Source organism: Scyliorhinus torazame, chromosome 22, assembly GCF_047496885.1.
Source record: "Scyliorhinus torazame isolate Kashiwa2021f chromosome 22, sScyTor2.1, whole genome shotgun sequence".
Lineage (NCBI taxonomy): Eukaryota > Metazoa > Chordata > Chondrichthyes > Carcharhiniformes > Scyliorhinidae > Scyliorhinus > Scyliorhinus torazame.
Genome location: NC_092728.1, coordinates 40,816,714 through 40,840,125, shown reverse-complemented (window position 1 = coordinate 40,840,125; position 23,412 = coordinate 40,816,714). Strand labels below are relative to the sequence as shown.

The 23,412-nt window shown below is 52.4% G+C and overlaps 1 protein-coding gene across 1 annotated transcript in view; it reads left to right on the top strand.

Annotated features, from left to right (window-relative positions):
- LOC140399032 (LIM domain transcription factor LMO4-A-like) overlaps positions 1–23,412 on the top strand; it is a 122,132-nt gene that overhangs the window by 84,165 nt on the left and 14,555 nt on the right. Inside the window, exon 4 of the mRNA XM_072488095.1 lies at positions 962–1,102. Within this exon, the coding sequence (XP_072344196.1) occupies positions 962–1,102 (141 nt within the window). The remainder of the gene's footprint in view (positions 1–961; positions 1,103–23,412) is intronic.

Below are 23,412 nucleotides of genomic sequence, written 5' to 3'. Positions count from 1 at the left end.
GACCGCCAAACTGACCCCCCACAATGACCCCCCCACGCTGACCCCCCCACACTGACCCCCACACTGACCCCCCACACTGACCCCCCCCACACTGCCCCCCACACTGAACCCCCACAATTACCCCCCACTCTGATCCCCCACAGTGATGCCCCACACTGACCTCCGCACACTGACCTCCGCACACTGACCCCCGCACACTGACCCCCACACTGACCCCCCCACACTGACCCCCACACACTGACCCCCACACACTGACCACCCACTGATTCCCGCTCCATCTACCGTCCTCCCTAACTCCGTAACTTCCTCCAGCCCGCATAAGCCTTTCTTTCTTTGTAACCTCCACCCTTTTTACCTCTGTGACCTCCTCCAACCCCTACGACGCTTCAAGATATTTACACTCCTCTGCAGCCCGAGCAACCCTCTCCCTTCACCTCAAAGTTTTGTTTTAGAGTTTTTCTCCTTAAGCCTGTCCTCCTTTGGGACCCGTCTTAAAATCTTTCTCTTTGAATTTGAACTTTCAAATACCCTTCACATTGCTCCTTCTTTGGTGCGTTGCCCGATTGTTGTACTGGGCCTGTCCTGAGGCTCAGAGCCTTCGCCCCCCCCCCCTCCACCCCAACCAACCCCCACTCATCCCTTCCCCCAACCTACCCCACCTTCCATCTCCCCACTTCCCCCTCCCCATACCCCTCCCCATTCTCTCCCCTTCCCCTCCCCATTTCCCCTCCCCAACTCTTATTCACACCCTTAGACCCCCCCAATCCCACTCCACCACCCCCTCTTCCTCAAACCCCTCTCCACTTCTCGCTCCCCAAACCCTCATCCACACCCTCCTCCCCACCTCCCTCCCCACTTTCCCCTCCCCATTCCCCCTCCCCAACCCTCATCTCCACTCCCCTCCCGACTCCACCACCCCTCTCCCTTTCCACTCTAAGTTGTTGCCTGTATGTCTCCACAGTGCTTTGCCTGTGCTACGTGTGGGAATAGGCTGGTGCCAGGTGACAGCTTCCACTTCGTCGACGGGACAATCTTCTGTGAGCAGCACAAGCCTCCCGCTCAGCCTGGAGGGCCAATCAACACTCTGCTCCCAGACCACAAGGTAAAGTTCAGCCAATGAAGGAGAGCAGTCTGACCTTGCAACGTGTCTCCATATCCCCTGCACTGCTTCTCTCTCTAGCACCAGCCTTACCAGCAGCTTTTCCACAATAGATTCTCCAACGTCTGTTTAAAATCGTCTGCCCGGCTCACATTGTAAATGTCACAATTCTTTGTCACTAAAAACTGCCTCAAATGTTCTCGACTGAAGTAGCGACAAATAAAAAGTGAAGAAAATACACGAGAAGCAGGGGAGAACGGCGAGGGTATGTGAAGAGCGAGGATATATGAAGAGCGAGGATATGTGAAGAGCGAGGATATGTGAAGAGCGAGGATATATGAAGAGCGAGGATATATGAAGCTAAACAATCAAAATGGGCATTCTGCACAAAGAGGTGAATCATTCTGATCATATTTACAACCGAAATGAGGAGGAATTCCTTCACGCAGAGGGTTGTGAATCTTTGGAATTCTCTATCACAGAGGGCTGTGGAAGTTCAGTCACTGAGTATGTTTAAAGCAGAGATTGATAGATTTGTGATTAACAATAATGTACAGGGCTTAGTGGGTGTTAAAGGCATTGAAGTGTCCAATCAGCCAGAATCGCATTGAATGGTGGAACATAAGACCAATAAGAAATATGAGCAGGAGGAGGCCAATCAGCCCTTTGAGCCTGATCTGCTATTTAATAAAATCAAGGCTGATCTAATCCTCACTAAATCCACTTTCCTGCCTTATCTCCATAACTCTTCATTCCCTTGCTGATTATAAGACCAAGAGCAGGCTCGATGGGCTGAATGTCCTCCTCCTGGTCCTAGGTTCTGACAAGCAGAGACAATAGGGGAATCATGGGAAACAGCAGAGACATGAAACAAGTATTTATTGCCTTGTCTTCACAGTAGACGATACAAATGACATTCCAAAACTAAAGGATAACTTGGAGCTCACAAGAGTGACAGACGTCATATGATTGATATCCCCAGAGAAGAAAATATTGGAGAAACTCAAACCTGCAGGAGCTGATCCCAGGGTCCGGAAAGAGGCAGCAACAGCGTTAGTGGACGGGATGGTTAGGATTTTCCAGAATTCCCAAGATTTTAGAACATCGCCAGTGGATTGGCAATTAGTAAACCTAACACTTTTCAAGAAAAGAGAGAGAGAAATCAGGGAATTACAGACCAGTTAACCTGACATCATTCACTGGGAAAATTCTGGAATCTATTATTAAGGAAGTGTTAGCGGTGCATTTAGAAAGAAGTACTTTGATCAGCTGGAGTCAGCACAGTTTTATTTGACAAATTTATTAGCATTTGTCTGAGGATGTAAGTGGTAGAGTAGATAAAGGAAAACCAGTAGAGACTGGGATTTCCAAAAGGCATTGTGGTCGTCACCACTGATGTATATATTGTATATATAGGATGTTGATTTAGGTGCTTTATGGTAAGGCCCCTGTACTACAGGTATGGGGTAGATCCCTGCCTACTGGCTCCACCCAGTAGGCAGAGTATAAATATGTGTGCTCCCAGTACAGCAGCCATTTTGTCAGCTGCTGTAGGAGGCCACACGTCTCAGTGTAATAAAGCCTCGATTACATCCTACTCTCGTCTTTGTGTAATTGATAGTGCATCAATTTATTACACTGAGTTTTCAGAAGATGGACCTCCGCATCAAGCCGGATCGCCTGCAGCTGCATCCGCAAGCAGACAACGGCAAAAAGGACTTTGAACATTGGTCAGCCTGTTTTGAAGCTTACATCGGGTCTGCATCAGACAAAATTTCAGAAGCACAGAAGCTCCAGATCCTTTACACGGGGCTGAGCTCCAAAGTCTTTCCACTTGTCCAGGACGCGCCGACCTACGCAGAGGCCATGGCGCTACTGAAGGAAAACTATGCTCAGCGCACTATCACACTCGACAGCAGGCACCTCCTCTCCACGCGGTGTCAACCTCCCGGTGAGTCAGTGGAAGATTTCTGGCGCGCCCTGCTCCCCCTCGTTAGAGACTGTGACTGTCAGGCCGTTTCGGCCACGGAACACTCGAATTTGCTAATGAGAGACGCATTTGTTACGGGCATAGGGTCTGACTACATCCGACAGCGCCTCTTAGAGGGGGGCCACGCTCGACCTCGCGGCGACCAAAAAATTAGCGCTTTCACTTACGGTCGCATCACGCAACATTCAGGCCTATGCCCCCGACCGCACGGCCCAACCCCCCTGTGCATCGTGGACTCCGCAGACTGCCGCCTCATCATGGACCCCATCAGCGACCGCCCTCAGCCAATCCCACGCCTGTGCCGCGCGGCAGCTAACCAACCCTGGGGGGCCCAAATGCTACTTCTGTGGGCAGTCAAAACACCCCCGACAGCGTTGCCCGGCGCGGAGCGCCCTCTGCAAGGCATGTGGCAAGAAGGGACTGCAGTGTGCCAGGCCCGCTCAATCGCCGCTATTGTCCCGGCTGCCCCCACGTGCGGCCAGTGTACGCCGCCATCTTGCTCGACTCGCAACACGTGCGGCCCATGGGTGCCGCCATCTTGTTCCTCCCAGGACCAACGGGCGCCGCCATCTTGCTTTCCCCACGACACGTGCGGCCCGTGGGCGCTGCCAGCTTACCCGACTCAGGACCCATGCCCGTCAGGCACCTCATCCGGCCGCTCATCGCCTGCAACCGTCAACGACCAGCCACGTCTCGCCTCGGTCACGATTGACCAGTCTCGACCACAAAACCTTGCCTTGCGACTGCTTCAACTAAATTGAAGGTCAACGGGCACGAGATCTCCTACCTGCTGGACTCCGGGAGCACTGAGAGCTTCATTCACCCCGATACGGTAAGGTGCTGCTCCCTCGCGGTACACCCCGCTAACCAGAGAATCTCCCACTCCATGGCGATCCGGGGGTACTGCATCGCCACTCTCACTGTCCAGGGTGTGGAGTTCAGCAGCTTCCGCCTCTACGTCCTCCCCAACCTCTGCGCTGCCTTGCTACTCGGCCTGGACTTCCAGTGCAACCTCCAGAGCCTAACCCTGAAATTCGCCGTCCCCTACCACCCCTTACTGTGTGCGGCCTCGCAACCCTTAAGGTCGACCCACCTTCCCTTTTTGCAAACCTAACCCCGGATTGCAAACCCATCGCCACCAGGAGCAGACGGTACAGCGCCAAGGACAGGACCTTCATCAGGTCTGAAGTCCAGCGGCTGCTGCGGGAAGGCATCATCGAGGCCAGCAACAGCCCCTGGAGAGCCCAAGTGGTAGTGGTGAAAACTGGGGAGAAAAACAGGATGGTCGTTGACTACAGTCAGACCTTCAATCGGTACACGCGGCTCGACGCGTACCCCCTCCCACGCATATCTGATATGGTCAATCAGATTGCACAGTACCGAGTCTTCTCGACAGTAAACCCGAAATCTGCCTACCACCAGCTCCCCATCCGCAAGGCGGACCACCCATACACTGCCTTCGAGGCAGACGGCCGCCTTTACCACTTTCTTCGGGTTCCCTTCGGCGTCACCAATTTGGTCTTCCAACGGGAGATGGACCGAATGGTTGAACGGTACGGGCTGCGGGCCACTTTCCTGTAACTGGACAATGTCACCATCTGCAGCCACGATCAGCAGGACCAAATTTCTCCACACCGCCACTCTCCTCAACCTCACCTATAACAAGGAGAAGTGTGTGTTCAGCACGAACCGCTGAGCCATCCTCGGCTATGTAATCCAGAACGGAATTCTGGGGCCCGACCCTGATCGCATGCGCCACCTCATGGAACTCCCCCTCTCCCACTGCCCCAAGGCCCTCAAACGTTGCCTGGGGTTCTTTTCGTATTACGTCCAGTGGGTCCCAAACTATGCGGACAAGGCCCGCCCACTCATTCAATCCACTGTTTTTCCTCTGATGGCCGAGGCTCACCAGGCCTTCAACCGTATCAGGCCGACATCGCCAAGGCCGTGATGCATGCGGTCGACGAGACCTTCCCCTTTCAAGTCGAGAGCGATGCATCAGATGTCGCACTGGACGCCACCCTCAACCAGGCAGGCAGGCCCGTGGCATTCTTTTCCCGCACCCTCCATGCCTCCGAAATTCAGCACTCCTCTGTTGAAAAAGAGGCCCAAGCGATCGTTGAAGCTGTGCGGCATTGGAGGCATTACCTGGCCGGCAGGAGATTCACTCTCCTCACTGACCAATGGTCGGTTGCCTTCATGTTCAATAACACACAGCGGGGCAAGATCAAAACGATAAAATCTTGAGGTGGAGGATCGAGCTCTCCACCTACAATTACGAGATTTTGTATCGCCCCGATAAGCTCAACGAGCCCCCCGAGGCCCTGTCCCGAGGTACATGTGCCAGCGCACAAGTGGATCGACTCCGGACCCTGCACGACAACCTCTGTCACTCAGGGGTCACACGTTTTTACCATTTCATAAAGGCCCGCAACCTGCCCTACTCCATCGAGGAGGTCAGGGCTGTCACCAGAGACTGCCAGGTCTGCGCGGAGTGTAAACCGCACTTCTACCGGCCCCTTTGAACGCCTCAGCATGGACTTCAAAGGGCCCCTCCCCTCCACCGACCACAACACATACTTTCTCAGTGTGGTCGACGAGTATTCCCGATTCCCCTTTGCCATCCCATGCCCCGATATGACGTCTGCCACCGTCACCAAAGCCCTCAACACCATCTTCGCTCTGTTCGGTTTCCCCGCCTACGTCCACAGCGATCGGGGATCCTCATTCATGAGCGATGAGCTGCGCCAGTACCTGCTCAACAGGGGCATTGCCTCGGGCAGGACGACCAGCTACAACCCCAGGGGAAACGGGCAGGTGGAGCGGGAGAATGGGACGGTCTGGAGGGCCGTCCAGCTGGCCCTACGGTCCAGAGATCTCCCGGCCTCCCGCTGGCAGGAGGTCCTCCCCGACGCAGTTCACGCCATTCGGTCACTCCTGTGCACTGCGACTAATTAAACCCCCCATGAACGTCTCTTTGCCTTCCCCAGGAAGTCTACCTCCGGGGTTTCGCTCCCGACATGGCTCGCAGCTCCAGGACCCGTTCTCCTCCATAGTCACGTTTGACTCCACAAGGCGGACCCGTTGGTTGAGAGGGTACAGCTACTTCACGCCAACCTGCAATATGCCTACATAGCGTACCTCGACTGCCGCCAAGACACAGTCTTCCCTCAGGGACCTGGCACCAGCTGGATCCACACACACCGCCTCCTCCGACCCGGCGCCACCCTCCCTCCCCCGGCGCACCCCACTGCAGCCCCCACTCCGGGACAATCCGTCCTCCCCTTGTTCACACCCAGGGATGAAGAAGATTTTGACACGCTCCCGGAGTCACCGAAGACCAAGCCGCCACCAGGAGTCCCGGAGTCGCCACCAGCACTGCAGCGCTCCCAACGACAGATCAAAGCACCGGACCGCCTGAATGTGTAATATTATCTGTACTTTTAAAACACAACTTTCTGTAAATCTCCCGGTCTCCCGTTGGCAGGAGGTCCTCCCCAACGCCCTTCACTCCATCCGATCGCTACTTTGCACTGCGACTAATGCAACCCCCCATGAATGCCTCCTTGCCTTCCCCAGGAAGTCCACCTCCGGGGTTTCGCTCCCAACGTGGCTGGCAGCTCCAGGACCCGTTCTCCTCCGCAAGCACGTGCGGCTCCACAAGGCGGACCCGTTGGTCGAGAGGGTACAGCTACTCAATGCAAACTCGCAGTACGCCTACGTGGCGTACCCCGACGGCCGCCAAGACACAGTCTCCCTCAGGGACCTGGCACCAGCTGGGTCCCCTCCCCACCCCCACCCCCAACTGCCCCAGCGCCACCCTTCCTCCCCCCCAGCGCACCTCACCACAGCCCCCGCTCCAGGACGATCCATCCTCCCATTGGTTCCACCCGGGGATGAAGTTGAGGACTACACGCTCCTGGAGTCAACGCCGACCAAGCCGGCGCCTGCATCGTCACCGGGGCCGCGGAGCTCACAACGGAGGATCAAGGCACCCGACCGGCTAAATTTGTGAACCTTTCCCCAAACTGTACACTTCAAAAATGCTCACATACATGTAAATATTTTCCACCAACCCCGCTGGATTCTTTTTTAACAGGGGGTGAATGTGGTAGTCACCACTGTTGTATTATAGTGTATATATGGGTATTACGGTAAGGCCCCTGTACTACAGGTACGGGGGTCGATCCCTGCCTGCTGGCTCCGCCCAGTAGGTGGAGTATAAATGTGTGTGCTCACCGAGCTGCAGCCATTTCGGCAGCAGCTGTAGGAGGCAACACATCTCTGCTTAATAAAGCCTCGATTACTCTCTACTCTTGTCTCTTCGTAATTGATAGTGCATCACACAGGCCTCGATATCATTGATCCCTGAAACGATAAAGACCCAACAGAGTGTGGGACATGCAGAGCCAGCTCACTCCTTAATACTGACGTCAAGTTCGTGGCGATGGCCCTAGCGAGGCGGCTGGAGAGTTGCGTGCCAGAGGCACACGCGGAAGATCAGACGGTCTTTGTTAAAGGCTGGCAATTAATAGCGAAAATTAGGCAGCTGGTGAACGTGATCATGACCCAATCTGGGGAGAGAACACCAGGGGTGATCATCTCCCTGGACGCAGAATAAGCCTGCAACAGAGTCGCATGGAAATGTCTCATTGCAGTACTGCAACGGTTTGGATTTAGGCCAGGGTTCACTTCATCGGTGAAATTACTGTACAACGCTCCCATGGCGAGCGTACGGACAAACACCACCAGCTCTGGATACTTCCGGCTGCACAGGGGCACAAAGCAGGGAACACCTTTATCCTGTTACTGTTTGCCCTGGCAATTGAGCCACTGGCGGTCACTCTGAGAGCGGCGAAGGGGTGGAGAGGCATTCAAAGAGGAGACAGAAAGTATAGAGTCTCACTCTACACAGATGGCCTGCTCTCCCTAGCCAGCATTGATGAAATAATGGAACTCCTAAGCGAGTTTGCAACCTTCTCAGGTTACAAATCAGGCCACAGGGGAGGAGGGGGGGGGGGGGGGGGGGTGGGGGGGGGGGGGGGGGTCACAGGGGAGAATTTGCAGGATGTTCCTGCACGGGGACATCCTTCCGATCACTGCCCACACCTGCACTCCCATCCTCCCCCAGCCAGATACTCAAAAAGCCCAGTGGCAGTAGCCACGCTGTGAATGTGGAATCAACTGAAACATTGAGATATCCACGATGGTTCCCATTCTTCAAAAGGTGGAAACAGGACAGAGGGACTCTGACGTTAGGAGACATGTACGTGGAAGGCAGGGTAATAACCCTAGGGGGACTCACGGACAAGTTCCAGCTCCCAAAAGGAAACAAACTACAATAAAATCAAATTAAATACTTTCTCTGCAAGGAGACAACGACATTCCCCCAGTTACCAGGATACTCACCATTGGACAGATTACTGACTGCGGGCGAGCGAGGAGATGGGAACTGTACGGACAGCTACTGGAGGAGGTACACTTACCCCTGGACGAGATGAGGGAGAAAAGGGAGGAGGAGCTATGCAGGGAGATAAGGGGAGGACTCCGAAGCGAAGCTCTGCACAGGGCAAAATTCAACTCCATGTGTGCAGGGCTGAGCCTAACGCAACTAAAGGTGGTGCACAGGGTGCACCTAAGCAGGAGAAGAATGAGCAGATTCTTCCCGGAGGTGGAGGACAAGTGTGAAAGGTGCCAGGGATGCCCAGCCGACTACACCCACATGTTCTGATCTTGCCCCGGACTTTTTGGATACTGGGCGTCCTTCGAGGCCATGTCCAGGGTTGTGGGGGTGAGCGGCGGTCTTCGGGATATCAGAACAGCCAGAGCTCTTCATGGGGAGAGGGGCGGGCACCTTAGACTTTGCCTCCCTGATCGCCCGCCGGGGACGTCTGCTCAGCTGGCGATCGGCAGCGCCACCCAAGACTGCAGACTGGCTGTCTGGCCTGGCGGAATTTCTCAAGCTAGAGAAAATAAAATACGCCATTAGAGGATCGGAGGAAGACTCCACAAAACATGAAGTCTGTTCACCAACTTGTTCCAGGACCTGTTTGAAACAAGCAACCAATAAAGTGAGGGGGGGGGTGGGGGAACGGGACACCAGATCAGAGCGCAAAACAAGGAGGGGAAAGTGGGGGGGGGGAGCGCGGGAAGGGGGAAAGGGGCAGGAGAGCAGGAAGGGGGGGAAGACACCACATGAAACTCAGGGCAGGTAGAATGAGGAACTGGGAGGGACAAAGAGCAATAGGAAAAAGCACACAGTGCCCCCCCCCCCTCGCATCCTCCAGAAAGGAGACAACCAAGGCGGGTGGCAAGGGCCGCAGAGCGGTATTGGCTGACCACTCGGGGGGGCTTCCAAACAGAGACTCCCACGGCCCCCAATAACTAGATAAAAGCTCCCTCTCAGGGAAGCATAGCCAGTTATGCTTGTGACCCAGGGGGCATTCCTCGGGCACCTGTATGGCCCAGCTGGCATTCAGCTGCCATTTATTCTGTAATGTCTTTCTCTTGTAGCTTCCTTGACCAGCTTTTGGCCTTAATAAATGCATTCTTTAAGATAGGTTCTCTATGTATGACCATCAAAACTACTGTGGTTATAATTTGTGTTGATCCATGTGTTGGTTTTGTCTTACCTTGTAACTTTTGATATAAAATGTTAAAAATCCAATAAAAGTATTTTTTTAAACTATTCAAGATAATGATTATGGAGTTGGTCAGTAATGTATTAGCATGGAAAGAGGACCGGTCAATGGGCTGAAATCAAAGACCAGGGTTAAACTGGACATTTCAAGGTCTATTATAGGCGGGAAATATACAGTAAAGGCAGAACCCTTAACAGTATTAACAGGCAGATGGATCTGGGTGTACAGGTCCACAGGTCACTGAAAGTGGCAATGCAGGCGGAGAAGGTAGTCAAGAAGACATACGGAATGCTTACCTTCAATGGACGGGGCATTGAGTGTAAAAATTGAGTGTCATGCTGCAGCTGTATAGAATCTTAGGCCACACTTGGAATATAGTTTTCAATTGGTTTGGATTGGATTTGTTTATTGTCACGTGTACCGAGGTACAGTGAAAAGTATTTTTCTACGAGCAGCTCAACAGATCATTAAGTACATGAAAAGAAAAGGAAATAAAAGAAAATACATAATTGGACAACAAAAGGTACACAATGTAACTACATAACACCGGCATCGGATGAAGCATACAGGGTGTAATGTTAATGAGGTCAGTCCATAAGAGGGTCGTTTAGGAGTCTGGTGACAGTGGGAAAGAAGCTGCTTTTGAGTCTGTTCGTGCGTGTTTTCAGACTTCTGTATCTCCTGCCCGATGGAAGAAGTTGGAAGAGTGAGTAAGCCGGGTGGGAGGATCTTTGATTATACTGCCCGCTTTCCCCAGGCAGCGGGAGGTGTAGATGGAGTCACTGGATGCGAGGCAGGTTCGTGTGATGGACTGGGCGGTGTTCACGACTCTCTGAAGTTTCTTGCGGTCCTGGGCCGAGCAGTTGCCTTACCAGGCTGTGATGCAGCCAGATAGGATGCTTTCTATGGTGCATCTGAAAAAGTTGGTAAGAGTTAATGTGGACATGCCAAATTTCCTTAGTTTCCTGAGGAAGTATAGGCGCTGTTGTGCTTTCTTGGTGTGAGCGTCAACGTGGGTGGACCAGGACAGATTTTTGGTGATGTGTACCCCTAGGAATTTGAAACTGCTAACTATCTCCACCTCGGCCCCGTTGATGCTGACAGGGGTGTGTACAGTACTTTGCTTCCTGAAGTCAATGACCAGCTCTTTAGTTTTGCTGGCATTGAGGGAGAGAGTGTTGTCGCTGCACCACTCCACTAGGTTCTCTATCTCCCTCCTGTATCCTGGCCGCCACATTACCAGAGGCTTTGGAGAGGGTGCAGAAGATATTTACCCGGATGTTGCATGTTATGGAGGGCATTAGCTATGAGGAGAGGTTGGATAAACTCGGCTTGTTCTCACTGGAACGAAGGAGGTTGAGGGGCGACCTGATAGAAGTCTACAAAATTATGAGGGGCAGAGACAGAGTGGATAGTCAGAGGCTTTTCCCCAGGGTAGAGGGGTCAATTACTAGGGGACATAGGTTTAAGGTGCGAGGAACAAAATTTAGAGAAGATGTGCAAGGGAATTTTTTACACAGAGTGTAGTGGGTGCCTGGAACCCGCTGCTGGTGGAGGTGGTGGAAGAAGGGACGATAGTGACGTTTAAGGGACGTTTTGACAAATACATGAATAGGATGGAAATAGAGGGCTATGGATTCTGATAGTGTAGAAGGTTTAGGTTAGATGGGCAGCATGGTCGGCGCAGGCTTGGAGGGTCGAAGGACCTGTTCCTGTGCTATACCTTTCTTTGTCCTTTTGTTCTTCATGTCCAAGCCTGCAAGCTGTGACTAGTGAAACACTGCAAGGATGAGTACTGGGGCCTCAGTCAGTTGTAATGTCGATCAATAACAAACAAACAACAAAGAAAAGTACAGCACAGCAACAGACCCTTCGACCCTCCAGTCTTCATCGCTATCCGCAATTCCACCAACCTTTGTGTCGTTTGCAAACTTACTAATCAGACCAGTTACATTTTCCTCCAAATCATTTATATGTACTACGAACAGCAAAGGTCCCAGCACTGCTCCCTGTGGAACACCACTAGTCACAGCCCTCCAATTAGAAAAGCACCCTTCCATTGCTACTCTCTGCCTTCTATGACCTAGCCAGTTCTGTATCCAACTTGCCAGCTCACCCCTGATCCCGTGTGACTTCACCTTTTGTACCAGTCTGCCATGAGGGACGTTGTCAAAGGCCTTACTGAAGTCCATATAGACAACATCCACTGCCCTACCTGCATCAATCATCTTTGTGACCTCTTCGAAAAATTCTATCATGTTAGTGAGACACGACCTCCCCTTCACAAAACCATGCTGCCTCTCACTAATACGTCCATTTGCTTCCAAATGGGAGGAGATCCTGTCCAAAATAAAAGTCCCTGAGCTTAGAAGTCACCCTCAGCTTTGCTGGATATACAATGCCGCACTGCACCTTGCTAATGTAGTGTCCTCTTCAGCCGGTTGAAGGCAGCCCGCCTCCTCGCCAGCTCCACCGTAAAGTCCTGGTATACACGTATACCAGATCCAGCCCACTGCACCACCCGCTTCTGCTTGGCCCAGCTCAGGACCTTCTCCTTCACACTGTACCTACGGAAGCACAGAGTCACTGAGTCACTGCCCTTGGCGGCTCACTCGCCTTTGGTACAGGCCTCCACGACTGATGAGCCCGATCCAGTTCATATCGGGAGGGGTCCTCCCCCTCCCCCAATAGTTTTGCCAGCATCGCGGCAAAATACTCAGTTGGCTTCGGTCCTTCAACTCCTTCGGGCAGCCCCACAATCCTCAAATTCTGTCGCCTGGATCTGTTTTCCAGGTCTTCAATTTTTCCTCGCAGATCCTTGTTAATGTCCATCACCTTCCGCATCTCCTTCCCCATCGAGGCAAGTTGATCATCGTGCTGCAATAACGTCTCCTCCACTTCCTTCAGCGCCTCCCCTTGCTCTCGAACCTCCGCCACTGCGCTCGCCACCGCCATCATCACCGGGGGAATCGCCTCCTCCACCAGCGCACTCAAAACCGCCCTCATCTCCTTCCTCACTGTCTCCATGCATTTTGCAAACTGCCTTTTGAATTCCACAACCATCACCTTAGTTATTTCTTCACTCGGAAGCAATGCGGCCTCCCCTGGTGCTCCAGCCTCCATTTTCGTTGCTGACCCCGCAGTGACCTTTCCACTCCACGACGGACTTTCAGCCGCTTTTTTCACGGCCGTTCATTTGCTGGTCTTCGACATTCCCCTCCTCTGTGCTGTCTCCCGACTTTTACTGAATCCTTCAGTATTCTGGGGTAGATCCCATCAGGCCCTGGGGACTTATCTACCTTAATATTTTTCAAGGCGTCCAACACATCGTCTTTTCGGATCTCAATGTGACCCAGGCTATCTACATACCCTTCTCCAGACTCAACATCCACCAATTCTTTCTCTTTGGTGAATACTGATGCAAAGTATTCATTTAGTACCTCGCCCTTTTTCCTCTGGCTCCATACATAGATTCCCTTGCCTATCCTTCAGTGGGCCAGCCCTTTCCCTGGCTACCCTTTTGCTTTTTATGTACATGTAGAAAGCCTTGGGATTTTCCTTAACCCTATTTGCCAATGACTTTTCGTGACCCCTTCTAGCCCTCCTGACACCTTGCTTAGGTTACTTCCTACTTTCCTTATATTCCACACAGCTTTGTCTGTCCCCAGCCCTCTAGCCCTGACTAATGCTTCGTTTATCTTTTTGACGAGGCCTACAATATCTCTCGTTATCCAAGGTTCCCGAAATTTGCCGTACTTATCCTTCTTCCGCACAGGAACATGCCGGTCCTGAATTCCTTTCAACTGACATTTGAAAGCCTCCCACATGTCAGATGTTGATTTACCCTCAAACATCCGCCCCCAATCTAGGTTCTTCAGTTCCCGCCTAATGTTGTTATAATTAGCCTTCCTCCAATTTAGCACATTCACCCTTGGACCACTCTTATCCTTGTCCACTAACACTTTAAAACTTACTGAATTGTGGTCACTGTTCCCGAAATGCTCCCCTACTGAAACTTCTACCACCTGGCCGGGCTCATTCTCTAATACCAGGTCCAGTACCGCCCCTTCCCTAGTTGGACTGTCTACATATTGTTTTAAGAAGCCCTCCTGGATGCTCCTTACAAACTCTGCCCCGTCTAAGCTCCTAGCACTAAGTGAGTCCCAGTCAATATTGGGGAAGTTGAAGTCTCCCATCACAACAATCCTGTTGTTTTTACTCGTTTCCAAAATCTGTCTACCTATCTGCTCCTCTATCTCCCGCTGGCTGTTGGGAGGCCTGTAGTAAACCCCCAACATTGTGACTGCACCCTTCTTAGTCCTGATCTCTACCCATATAGCCTCACTGCCCTCTGAGGTGTCCTCCCGTAGTACAGCTGTGATATTTTCCCTAACCAGTAGCACAACTCCGCCACCCCTTTTACATCCCCCTCTATCCCTCCTGAAACATCTAAATCCTGGAACGTTTAGCTGCCAATCCTGTCCTTCACTCAACCAGGTCTCTGTAATGGCAACAACATCTTAGTTCCAAGTACTTAGACAATGAGATTGAGAGTAATGTCTGCATGTTTGCTGACTATACAAAGCTAGGTGGGAATGTAAGTGGTGAGGAGGACACAAAGAGGCTGCAAAGAGATACAGACAGATGAAATGAGTGAGCAGTAAAGAGCCAGATGCAATATAATGTGGGGAATTGTGAGATAGGAAGAATAATTGTTGCAAGAATGTGAGAGTTTCTCTACAATTGTAGGGGTCTTTGATGAGACCACACCTGGAGTATGCTGCACAGTTTTGATCTCCATATATAAGGAAGGGTTTACCTACATTGGAGGTGTATGTAAAGATTCACTGGATTGGTCCCTGGGCTGAGGGGCTTGTCCTATGATGAGGGGCTCAGTGAATTGAGCTGATATTCTCTGGTGTTCAGAATAATTAGAGGTGGTTACAGCTGAACTGTTCCCAATGCATTTATATCCTTTCTTAAGTAAGGGGACCAAAACTGTACACAGTACACCAGATGTGATTCACCAATCCCGTGTACGATTGCAGTCAAAGTTCCCCACTTTTAAATTCCATTCCCATTGCTATAAACAACAACATTCCATTTCCCTTCCTGATCACTTGCTGTAGCCGCACACTAACTTTTTGTGATTCATGTACCAGGACACCCGGATTCCTCTGTACCTCACAGTCCTGCAATCTCTCACCATTTAAATAATCTGATGCTTTTCTATCCTTCCTACCAAAGTGGACAAGGGCGGAAAAAAGTCGAGGGGCCGTATGGTCTACACCTGCTCTTTTTTTAGGTTCTTCTAGTGGGCTTGAGCAGTCATGTAAAATGGCCGACGGTGCTTTTGCTTCCCTTTTTACAGGGTACGTAGTTTTCTTTTCCCTCGGCCAGCCAGCACAGAGCGCTCAGGGATGCAGTCGATTCTTGTAATTCTGTTAAAGAAATGCCAACATTGACGTCTGAGGAGTGGAATGGTGGCACAGTGGTTAGCACTGCTGCCTCACAGCAGCAGGGACTCGGGTTCAATTCCAGCCTTGGATAACTGTCTGTGTGGAGTTTGCACTTTCTCCCCGTGTGTACGTGGGTTTCCTCCGGGTGCTCCGGTTTCCTCGCACAGTCCAAAGAGGTGTAGGTTAGCTGGATAGGCCATGCTAAATTTTCCCTTCGTGTCCAGGGGTGTGCAGGTTAGGTTATGGGGTTATGGGGATAGGGTGGACGGGAGTGTAAATGGGTAGACTGCTCATTCAAAATATTGGTGCAGACTCGATGGGCTGAATGGCCTCCTTCTGCACTGTCAGAATTCTATGATTCAATGAAATATCGAGTTGGAGCTCTGAGGGTGAGTAAACAGTAAGTAATTTTGTTCTTTAACAAACATGGGCCCAGATTTTCATCGCAGCGGAGATCCTCTCCGTCTCCAATGTGGTGAAACTGGCAGACAAACCTAGAAATCCTTCATCCCGCCCCCGAACACGGCACCTTGTATTTTCATGTTGAGGGATAGGAGTCAGGCAGGGGTTCGCACATGCATAGTTTATGTAGACAGCTGGCCATTTAAATCACCAGCTGAAGTGGGATTTTGATAGGCCAGGCTGTGTAACCTAGAGTGTGAAGATTACACTGGTTGAGAGGGAGGGAAGGTACCCTTTTGGATCCTGGGATGCCTTTAGAGAGGTAAGGTTCCATTTGAAAGAGGTAAGGTTCCATTTGGGATTGTTAAACGTAAACATGATTGTGCGTAAAAAGTCTATAAACACATTTGAACTGTAAAAGTTGTCGAAGAACTGTCAAAGGGTACCAGGCGAGTTGGTATGGAGGGGGTAAGGGCAAAATGTGGTGAGTAGAGGGGCATGGGTTGGCATTACTAATTAATTAATAATCTTTATTGTCAGAAGTAGGCTTACATTAACAGTGCAATGAAGTTACTGTGAAAATTCCCTAGTCGCCACACTCCGGCACCTGTTCGGGTACACAGAGGGAGAATTCAGAATGTCCAATTCACCTAACAAGCACATCTTTCGGGACTTGAGGGAGGAAACCAGAGCACCCGGAGGAAACCCACGCAGACACGGGAGAACGTGCAGACAGTCATCCAAGCCGGGAATCGAACCTGGGACCCTGGAGCTGTGAAGCAACAGTGCTAACCACTGTGCTACCGTGCCTCCCTTATGGGGCATGGGAAGTGTGCAGGGTTATGAGGGCTGGAGGGTTGTTTTTTTGTTTAAATCATTTTGTTATTCAATTCAACAAAGTGCTGGAGCACAGAAGCAGGCCATCCGCTCAGTCCACCTTCACATCCGGCAGCCTCTACACTCGCTCCAGAGGCGGTGGGCCTGACTTCTAATCAAGCCCAGCCCCGGGAATTCTCCTGTCTCCGCGCAGTTGACCTGGGAGCAAAAATCAGGGCCACAGTCTTCAGTCAGAGAGCTCAGATATTCGGGAGTGTGAGGTGATTGATGAGTTTTTTTTCTCCAGAGAAAAGTCTGAAGTTTATTGCTACAATGTTTAGCTGGTTATTGTGGTAGTCACCACTGTTGTATGATATTGTATATATGGGTATTATGGTAAGGCCCCTGTACTACAGGTACGGGGGTAGATCCCTGCCTGCTGGCTCTGCCCAGGAGGCGGAGTATAAATGTGTGTGCTCTCCGAACAGCAGCCATTTCGTAAGCTGCTGTAGGAGGCCACACATCTCTGTGTAATAAAGCCTCGATTACATTCTACTCTTGTCTCGTCGTAATTGATAGTGCATCAATTTATTACACAGAGATTTTCCAGAGATGGTTCTCCGCATCAAGCCGGATCGCCTGCAGCTGCATCCTCAAGCAGACAACGCCAAAAAGGACTTCCAACATTGGCTCGCTTGCTTTGAAGCATACATCGGGTCTGCACCAGACCCAATCTCAGAAGCACAGAAGCTCCAGATTCTGTACACGCGGCTGAGCTCCAATGTTTTGGACGAGCTCCCTCGTCCAGGACGCGCCTACCTACGCAAAGGCCATGGCGCTACTGAAGGAGAATTTCGCTTAGCAGACCAACAAGATCTACACCAGGCACCTCCTAGCGGCACCAACTTCCCGGTGAGTCTGTGGAAGATTTCTGGCATGCCCTGCTCGCCCTGGTGAGAGACTGTGACTGCCAGGCCATTTTGGCCACTGAACATTCGAACCTCCTAATGAGAGACGCGTTCATTACGGGCATAGGGCCTGACTACATCCGCCAGCGCCTCTTAGAAGGGGCCACGCTTGAACTCGTGACAACCCCCCAAGAAATTAGCGCTCTCGCTCACGGTCGCCTGACACAACGTACAGGCTTATGCCCCCGACCGCACGGCCCACCCCCCAGTGCATCGTGGACCCCATCAGCGACCGCCCTCAGCCAACCCCACGCCTGCGCCGCGCGGCAGCCAACCAACCCCAGGGGACCCAAGAGCTACTTCTGCGGACAGACAAAACACCCCCGGCAGCGCTGCCCGGCGCGGAGCCCGCTCTGCAAGGCCTGTGGCAAGAAGGGACATTTCGCTGCAGTATGCCAGGCCCGCTCAATCACCACTATTGTCCCGGCACCCCCCACATGCGGCCAGTGGGCGCCGCCATCTTCCACTCCTCAGATGACGTGCGGCCCGTGGCCACCGCCATCTTGCTCCACTCACAACACGAGCGGCCCATGGGCGCCGCCATGTTGCTTGCCTCAGAACCAATGGGCACCACCATCTTGCCTGCGCCAAGACATGTGCGGCCAGAGGGCGCCGCCATCTTGCCTGCCCCAGGACACGTGCGGCCCGTGGGCGCCGCCATCTTACCCGCCTCAGGACCCCTGCCTCATCGGGCCGCTCATTGTCTGCAACCGCCGACGACCAGCCACGTCTCGCCTCGGTCACGATCGGCCAGTCTCGACCGCACAGCTTCGCAACAAAGGTGAAGGTCGACGGGCATGAGATATCCTGCCTTCTAGACTCCGGGACCAGAGAGAGCTTCATCCACCCCGATATGGTAAGGCGCTGCTCCCTCGCGATACACCCCACGAACCAAAGAATCTCCCTGGCCTCCGGATCCCACTCCGTGGCGATCCGAGGGTACTGCATCGCCACCCTCACCGTCCAGGGCGTAGAGTTCAGCGGCTTCCGGCTCTACGTCCCCCCCAACCTCTGCGCTGCCTTGCTACTCGGCCTGGATTCCAGTGCAACCTCCAGAGCCTAACTCTGAAATTTGGCGGGCCCCTACCACCCCTTACTGTTTGTGGCCTCGCGACCCTCAAGGTCGACCCGTCTTCCCTGTTTGCAAACCTCACCCCGGATTGAAAACCCATCGCCACCAGGAGCAGACGGGACAGCGCCCAGGACAGGACCTTCATCAGGTCTGATGTCCAGCGGCTGCTGCGGGAAGGCATCATCAAGGCCAGCAACAGCCCCTGGAGAGCCCAAGTGGTAGTGGTGAAAACTGGTGAGAAAAACAGGATGGTCGTTGACTAGTCAGACCATCAATCGGTAAACGCAGCTCGACGCGTACCCCCTCCCACGCAAATCTGATATGGTCAATCAGATTGCACAGTACTGGGTCTTCGCGACAGTGGACCTGAAATCTGCCTCCCACCAGCTCCCCATCCGTAAGGCGGACCACCCCTACACCGCGTTCGAAGCGGACAGTCACCTTTACCATTTCCTTAGGGTTCCCTTCGGCATCACCAATGGGGTCTCGGTCTTCCAACGGGAGATGGACCAAATGGTTGACGGGTACGGGCCACTTTCACATACCTGGACAACGTCACCATCTGCGGCCACGACCAGCAGGACCACGATGCTAACCTTTCCAAATTTCTCCACACCGCCACACTCCTCAACCTAACTTACAACAAGGAGAAGTGTGTGTTCAGCCCGAACCGATTAGCCATCCTCGGCTATGTGGTTCAGAACGGAGTTCTATGGCCTGACCCTGATCGCATGCGCCCCCTCATGGAACTGCCCCTCCCCCACTGCCCCCAGGCCCTCAAACAATGCCTGGGGTTCTTTTCGTATTACGCCCAGTGGGTCCCAAATTATGCGGACAAGGCCCGCCCACGCATTCAATCCACCGCTTTCCCACTGACGGCCGAGACTCACCAGGCCTTCAACCGTATCAAGGCCAACATCGCCAAGGCCGCGACGCACGCGGTCGACGAGACGCTCCCCTTCCAAACCGAGAGCGATGCATCAGACGGTGCTCTGGCCACCACCCTCTACCAGGCAGGCAGGCCCATGGCATTCTTTTCCCGCACCCTCCATGCCTCCGAAATTCGGCACACCTCAGTCGGAAAGGAGGCCCAAGCGATCAAAGAACAAAGAACAAAGAAATGTACAGCACAGGAACAGGCCCTTCGGCCCTCCAAGCCTGTGCCGCCCATGCTGCCCGACTAAACTACAATCTTCTACACTCTCTGGGTCCGTATCCCTCTATTCCCATCCTATTCATGTATTTGTCAAGATGCCCCTTAAATGTCACTATCGTCCCTGCTTCCACCACCTCCTCCGGTAGCGAGTTCCAGGCACCCACTAGCCTCTGCGTAAAAAACTTGCCTCGTACATCTACTCTAAACCTTGCCCCTCTCACCTTAAACCTATGCCCCCTAGTAATCATTGAAGCTGTGCGACATTGGAGGCATTACCTGGCCGACAGGAGATTCACTCTCCCCACTGACCAATGGTCGGTTGCCTTCATGTTTAACAACACACAGCGGGATAAGATCAAAAATGATAAAACCTTGAGGTGGAGGATCGAGCTCTCCACCTACAATTACGAGAGTTCGTATCGCCCCGGTAAGCTCAACGAGCCCCCTGATGCCCTGTCCCGAGGTACATGTGCCAGCGCACAAGTGGACCGACTCCGGACCCTGCACGACGATGTCTGTCACCCGGGAGTCACCCGCTTTTACCGCTTCATTAAGGCCCGCAATCTGCCCTACTCCATCGAGGCAGTCAGGGCTATCACCAGAGACTGCCAGGTCTGCGCAGTGTGTAAACCGCACTTCTACCGGCCAGACCGTGCACGCCTGGTGAAGGCCTCCCGCCCCTTTGAACGCCTCAGCGTGGACTTCAAAGGGCCCCTCCCCTCCACCGACCGCAACACGTACTTTTTTAATGTGGTCAACGAGTATTCCCGATTCCCCTTTGCCGTCCCATGCCCCGATATGTCTGCCACCGTCACCAAAGCCCTCAACACCATCTTCGCTCTGTTCAGTTTACCCGTCCACAGCGACCGGGGATCCTCATTTATGAGCGATGAGTTGCGCCAGTACCTGCTCAACAGGGGCATTGCCTCGAGCAGGACGACCAGCTCCAACCCCAGGGGAAATGGGCAGGTGGAGAGGGAGAACGGGACGGTCTGGAGGGCCGTCCAGCTGGCCCTACGGTCCAGAAATCTCCCGGCCTCCCACTGGCAGGAGGTCCTCCCCAACGCACTGCACTCCATTCGGTCACTCCTGTGCACCGTGACCAACGAATCTCCCCATGAACGTCTCTTTGCCTTCCCCAGGAAGTCCACCTCCGGGGTTTCGCTCCCAACGTGGCTGGCAGCTCCAGGACCCATTCTCCTCCACAAGCACGTGCGGCTCCACAAGGCGGACCCGTTGGTTGAGGGAGTACAGCTACTCCATGCGAACCCACAATACGCCTACGTAGCATACCCCGACGGCCGCCAAGGCACAGTCTCCCTCAGGGATCTGGCACCAGATGGGTCCCCACAACCCCCCCCCCCTCCTGCGCCTCCCTCCCCTCCCCCGGTGCACCCCACCGAAGCCCCCGCTCCAGGACAATCCGTACTCCCCTTGCTCCCACCCAGGGTGAAGAGGATTTCGACACACTCCCGGAGTCACCGAAGACCAAGCCGACGCCTGAGTCGCCACCAGCACTGCGGCGCTCTCAACGACAGATCAAGGCGCCCGATCGTCTAAATTTGTAATCTCTGTAATTTTAAAACCAATCTGTATGTGTATAGTTTTCCACCACCCCCGCTGGACTCATTTTTAACAGGGGGTGAATGTGGTAGTCACCACTGTTGATATTGTATATATGGGTATTATGGTAAGGCCCCTGTACTACAGGTACGGGGGTAGATCCCTGCCTGCTGGGCGGAGTATAAATGTGTGTGCTCTCCGAACAGCCGCCATTTCGTAAGCTGCTGTAGGAGGCCACAGTCTTTTGTCAGGGGGCTGGGAAAACGTGCTGTGTTCCAGAAGCCAGTGTCGATAGTAGTGAGGTACTGAGGAGGGTATCAAGGTCGCAGGAGTGTACCGGCAATCAGAAAGGTGGGTTGAAGCGTGTCTACTTCAATGCAAGGAGCATCCGGAATAAGGTCGATGAACTTGGAGTGTAGATTGGTACTTGGGACTACGATGTTGTGGCCATTACAGAGGCATGGTTAGAACAGGGACAGGAATGGTTGTTGGATGTTTCGGGATATAGATGTTTCAGTAAGAGTAGGGAAGGTGGAAAAAGAGATGGAGGAGTAGCATTGTTAATCAAGGATAGTTTAACGGCTGCAGAAAGGCAGTTCGAAGGGGATCTGCCTACTGAGGTAATATGGGCCGAAGTTAGAAACAGGAAAGGGGCGGTCACATTGTTAGGAGTTTTCTATAGGCCCCCAAATAGTAATAGAGATACGGAGGAAGAAATTGCAAAACAGATTATGGATAGGTGTGGAGGTCTCAGGGTAGTTGTCATGGATGATTTTAACTTTCCAAATATTGATTGGAACCTCTATAGGTCGAACAGTACGGATGGGACAGTTTTTGTAGTGTGCAGGAAGGTTTCCTGACACAATATGTGGATAGGCCGACAAGAGGGGGGGCCACATTGGATTTGGTACTGGGTAATGAACCGGGCCAAGTGTTAGATTTGTTTGTGGGGGAGCACTTTGGAGATAGTGACCACAATTCGATGTCTTTCACTATTGCAATGGAGAGGGATAGGGCCATACGGCAGGGCAAGGTTTATAACTGGGGGAGGGGTAATTATGATGCGATTAGGCAAGAATTAGGGAGCATAAGATGGGAACAGAAACTGTCAGGGAAAGGCACAAATGAAAAGTGGAGCTTGTTCAAGGAACAAATACTGCGTGTCCTTGAAAGGCATGTCCCCGTCAGGCAGGGAGGAAATGGCCGTGTGAGGGAACCATGGTTCACAAAAGAGGTTGAATGTCTTGTCAAGAGGAAAAAGGAAGAGTATGTAAGGATGAGAAAACAAGGTTCAGTAGGGTCGCTTGAGGGTTACAAGGTAGCAAGGAATGAGCTGAAAAAAAGGCTTAGGAGAGCTAGGAGGGGGCATGAGAAGTCCTTGGGTCGGATCAAGGAAAACCCCAAGGCTTTTTACTCTTATGTGAGAAATAAAAGAATGACCAGGGTGAGGGTAGGGCCGGTGAAGGACAGTAGTGGGAACTTGTGCATGGAGTCAGAAGAAATAGGAGAGGCGTTGAATGAATACTTTTCTTCAGTGTTCACAAAGGAGAGGGGCCATGTTTTTGAGGATGAGAGTGTGATTCAGGCGGGTAGACAGGAGGAAGTAGATGTTCTGAGGAAGGATGTATTAGCAAGTTTGTAAAACCTTAGGGTCGACAAGTCCCCTGGACCAGATGGGATATTTCCAAGGATTCTTTGGGAGGCAAGGGATGATTGCAGAGCCTTTGGCTTTGATCGTTGGGTCCTCGCTGTCCACGGGGATAGTGCCAGAGGATTGGAGAGTGGCGAATGTTGTTCCTCTGTTTAAGAAAGGGAATAGGAATGACCCTGGTAATTATAGGCCAGTTAGTCTTACTTCGGTGGTTGGGAAGATAATGGAGAAGGTCCTGAAGGATAGGATTTATGACCATTTCGAAAGATGCAGCTTAATCCGGGATAGTCAACACGGATTTGTGAAGGGTAGGTCTTGCCTCACAAATTTGATTGAATTCTTTGAGGAGGTAACTAAGTGTGTAGATGAAGGTAGAGCAGTTGATGTTGTATACATGGATTTTAGTAAGGCATTTGATAAGGTTCCACATGGTCGGCTCATGAAGAAAGTAAGGAGGTGTGGGATAGAGGGAAATTTGGCCAATTGGATAAGTAACTGGCTGTCACATAGAAGGGTGGTGGTGGATGGAACATTTTCAGACTGGAGACCAGTTAGCAGCGGTGTATCACAGGGATCAGTGTTGGGTCCTCTGCTA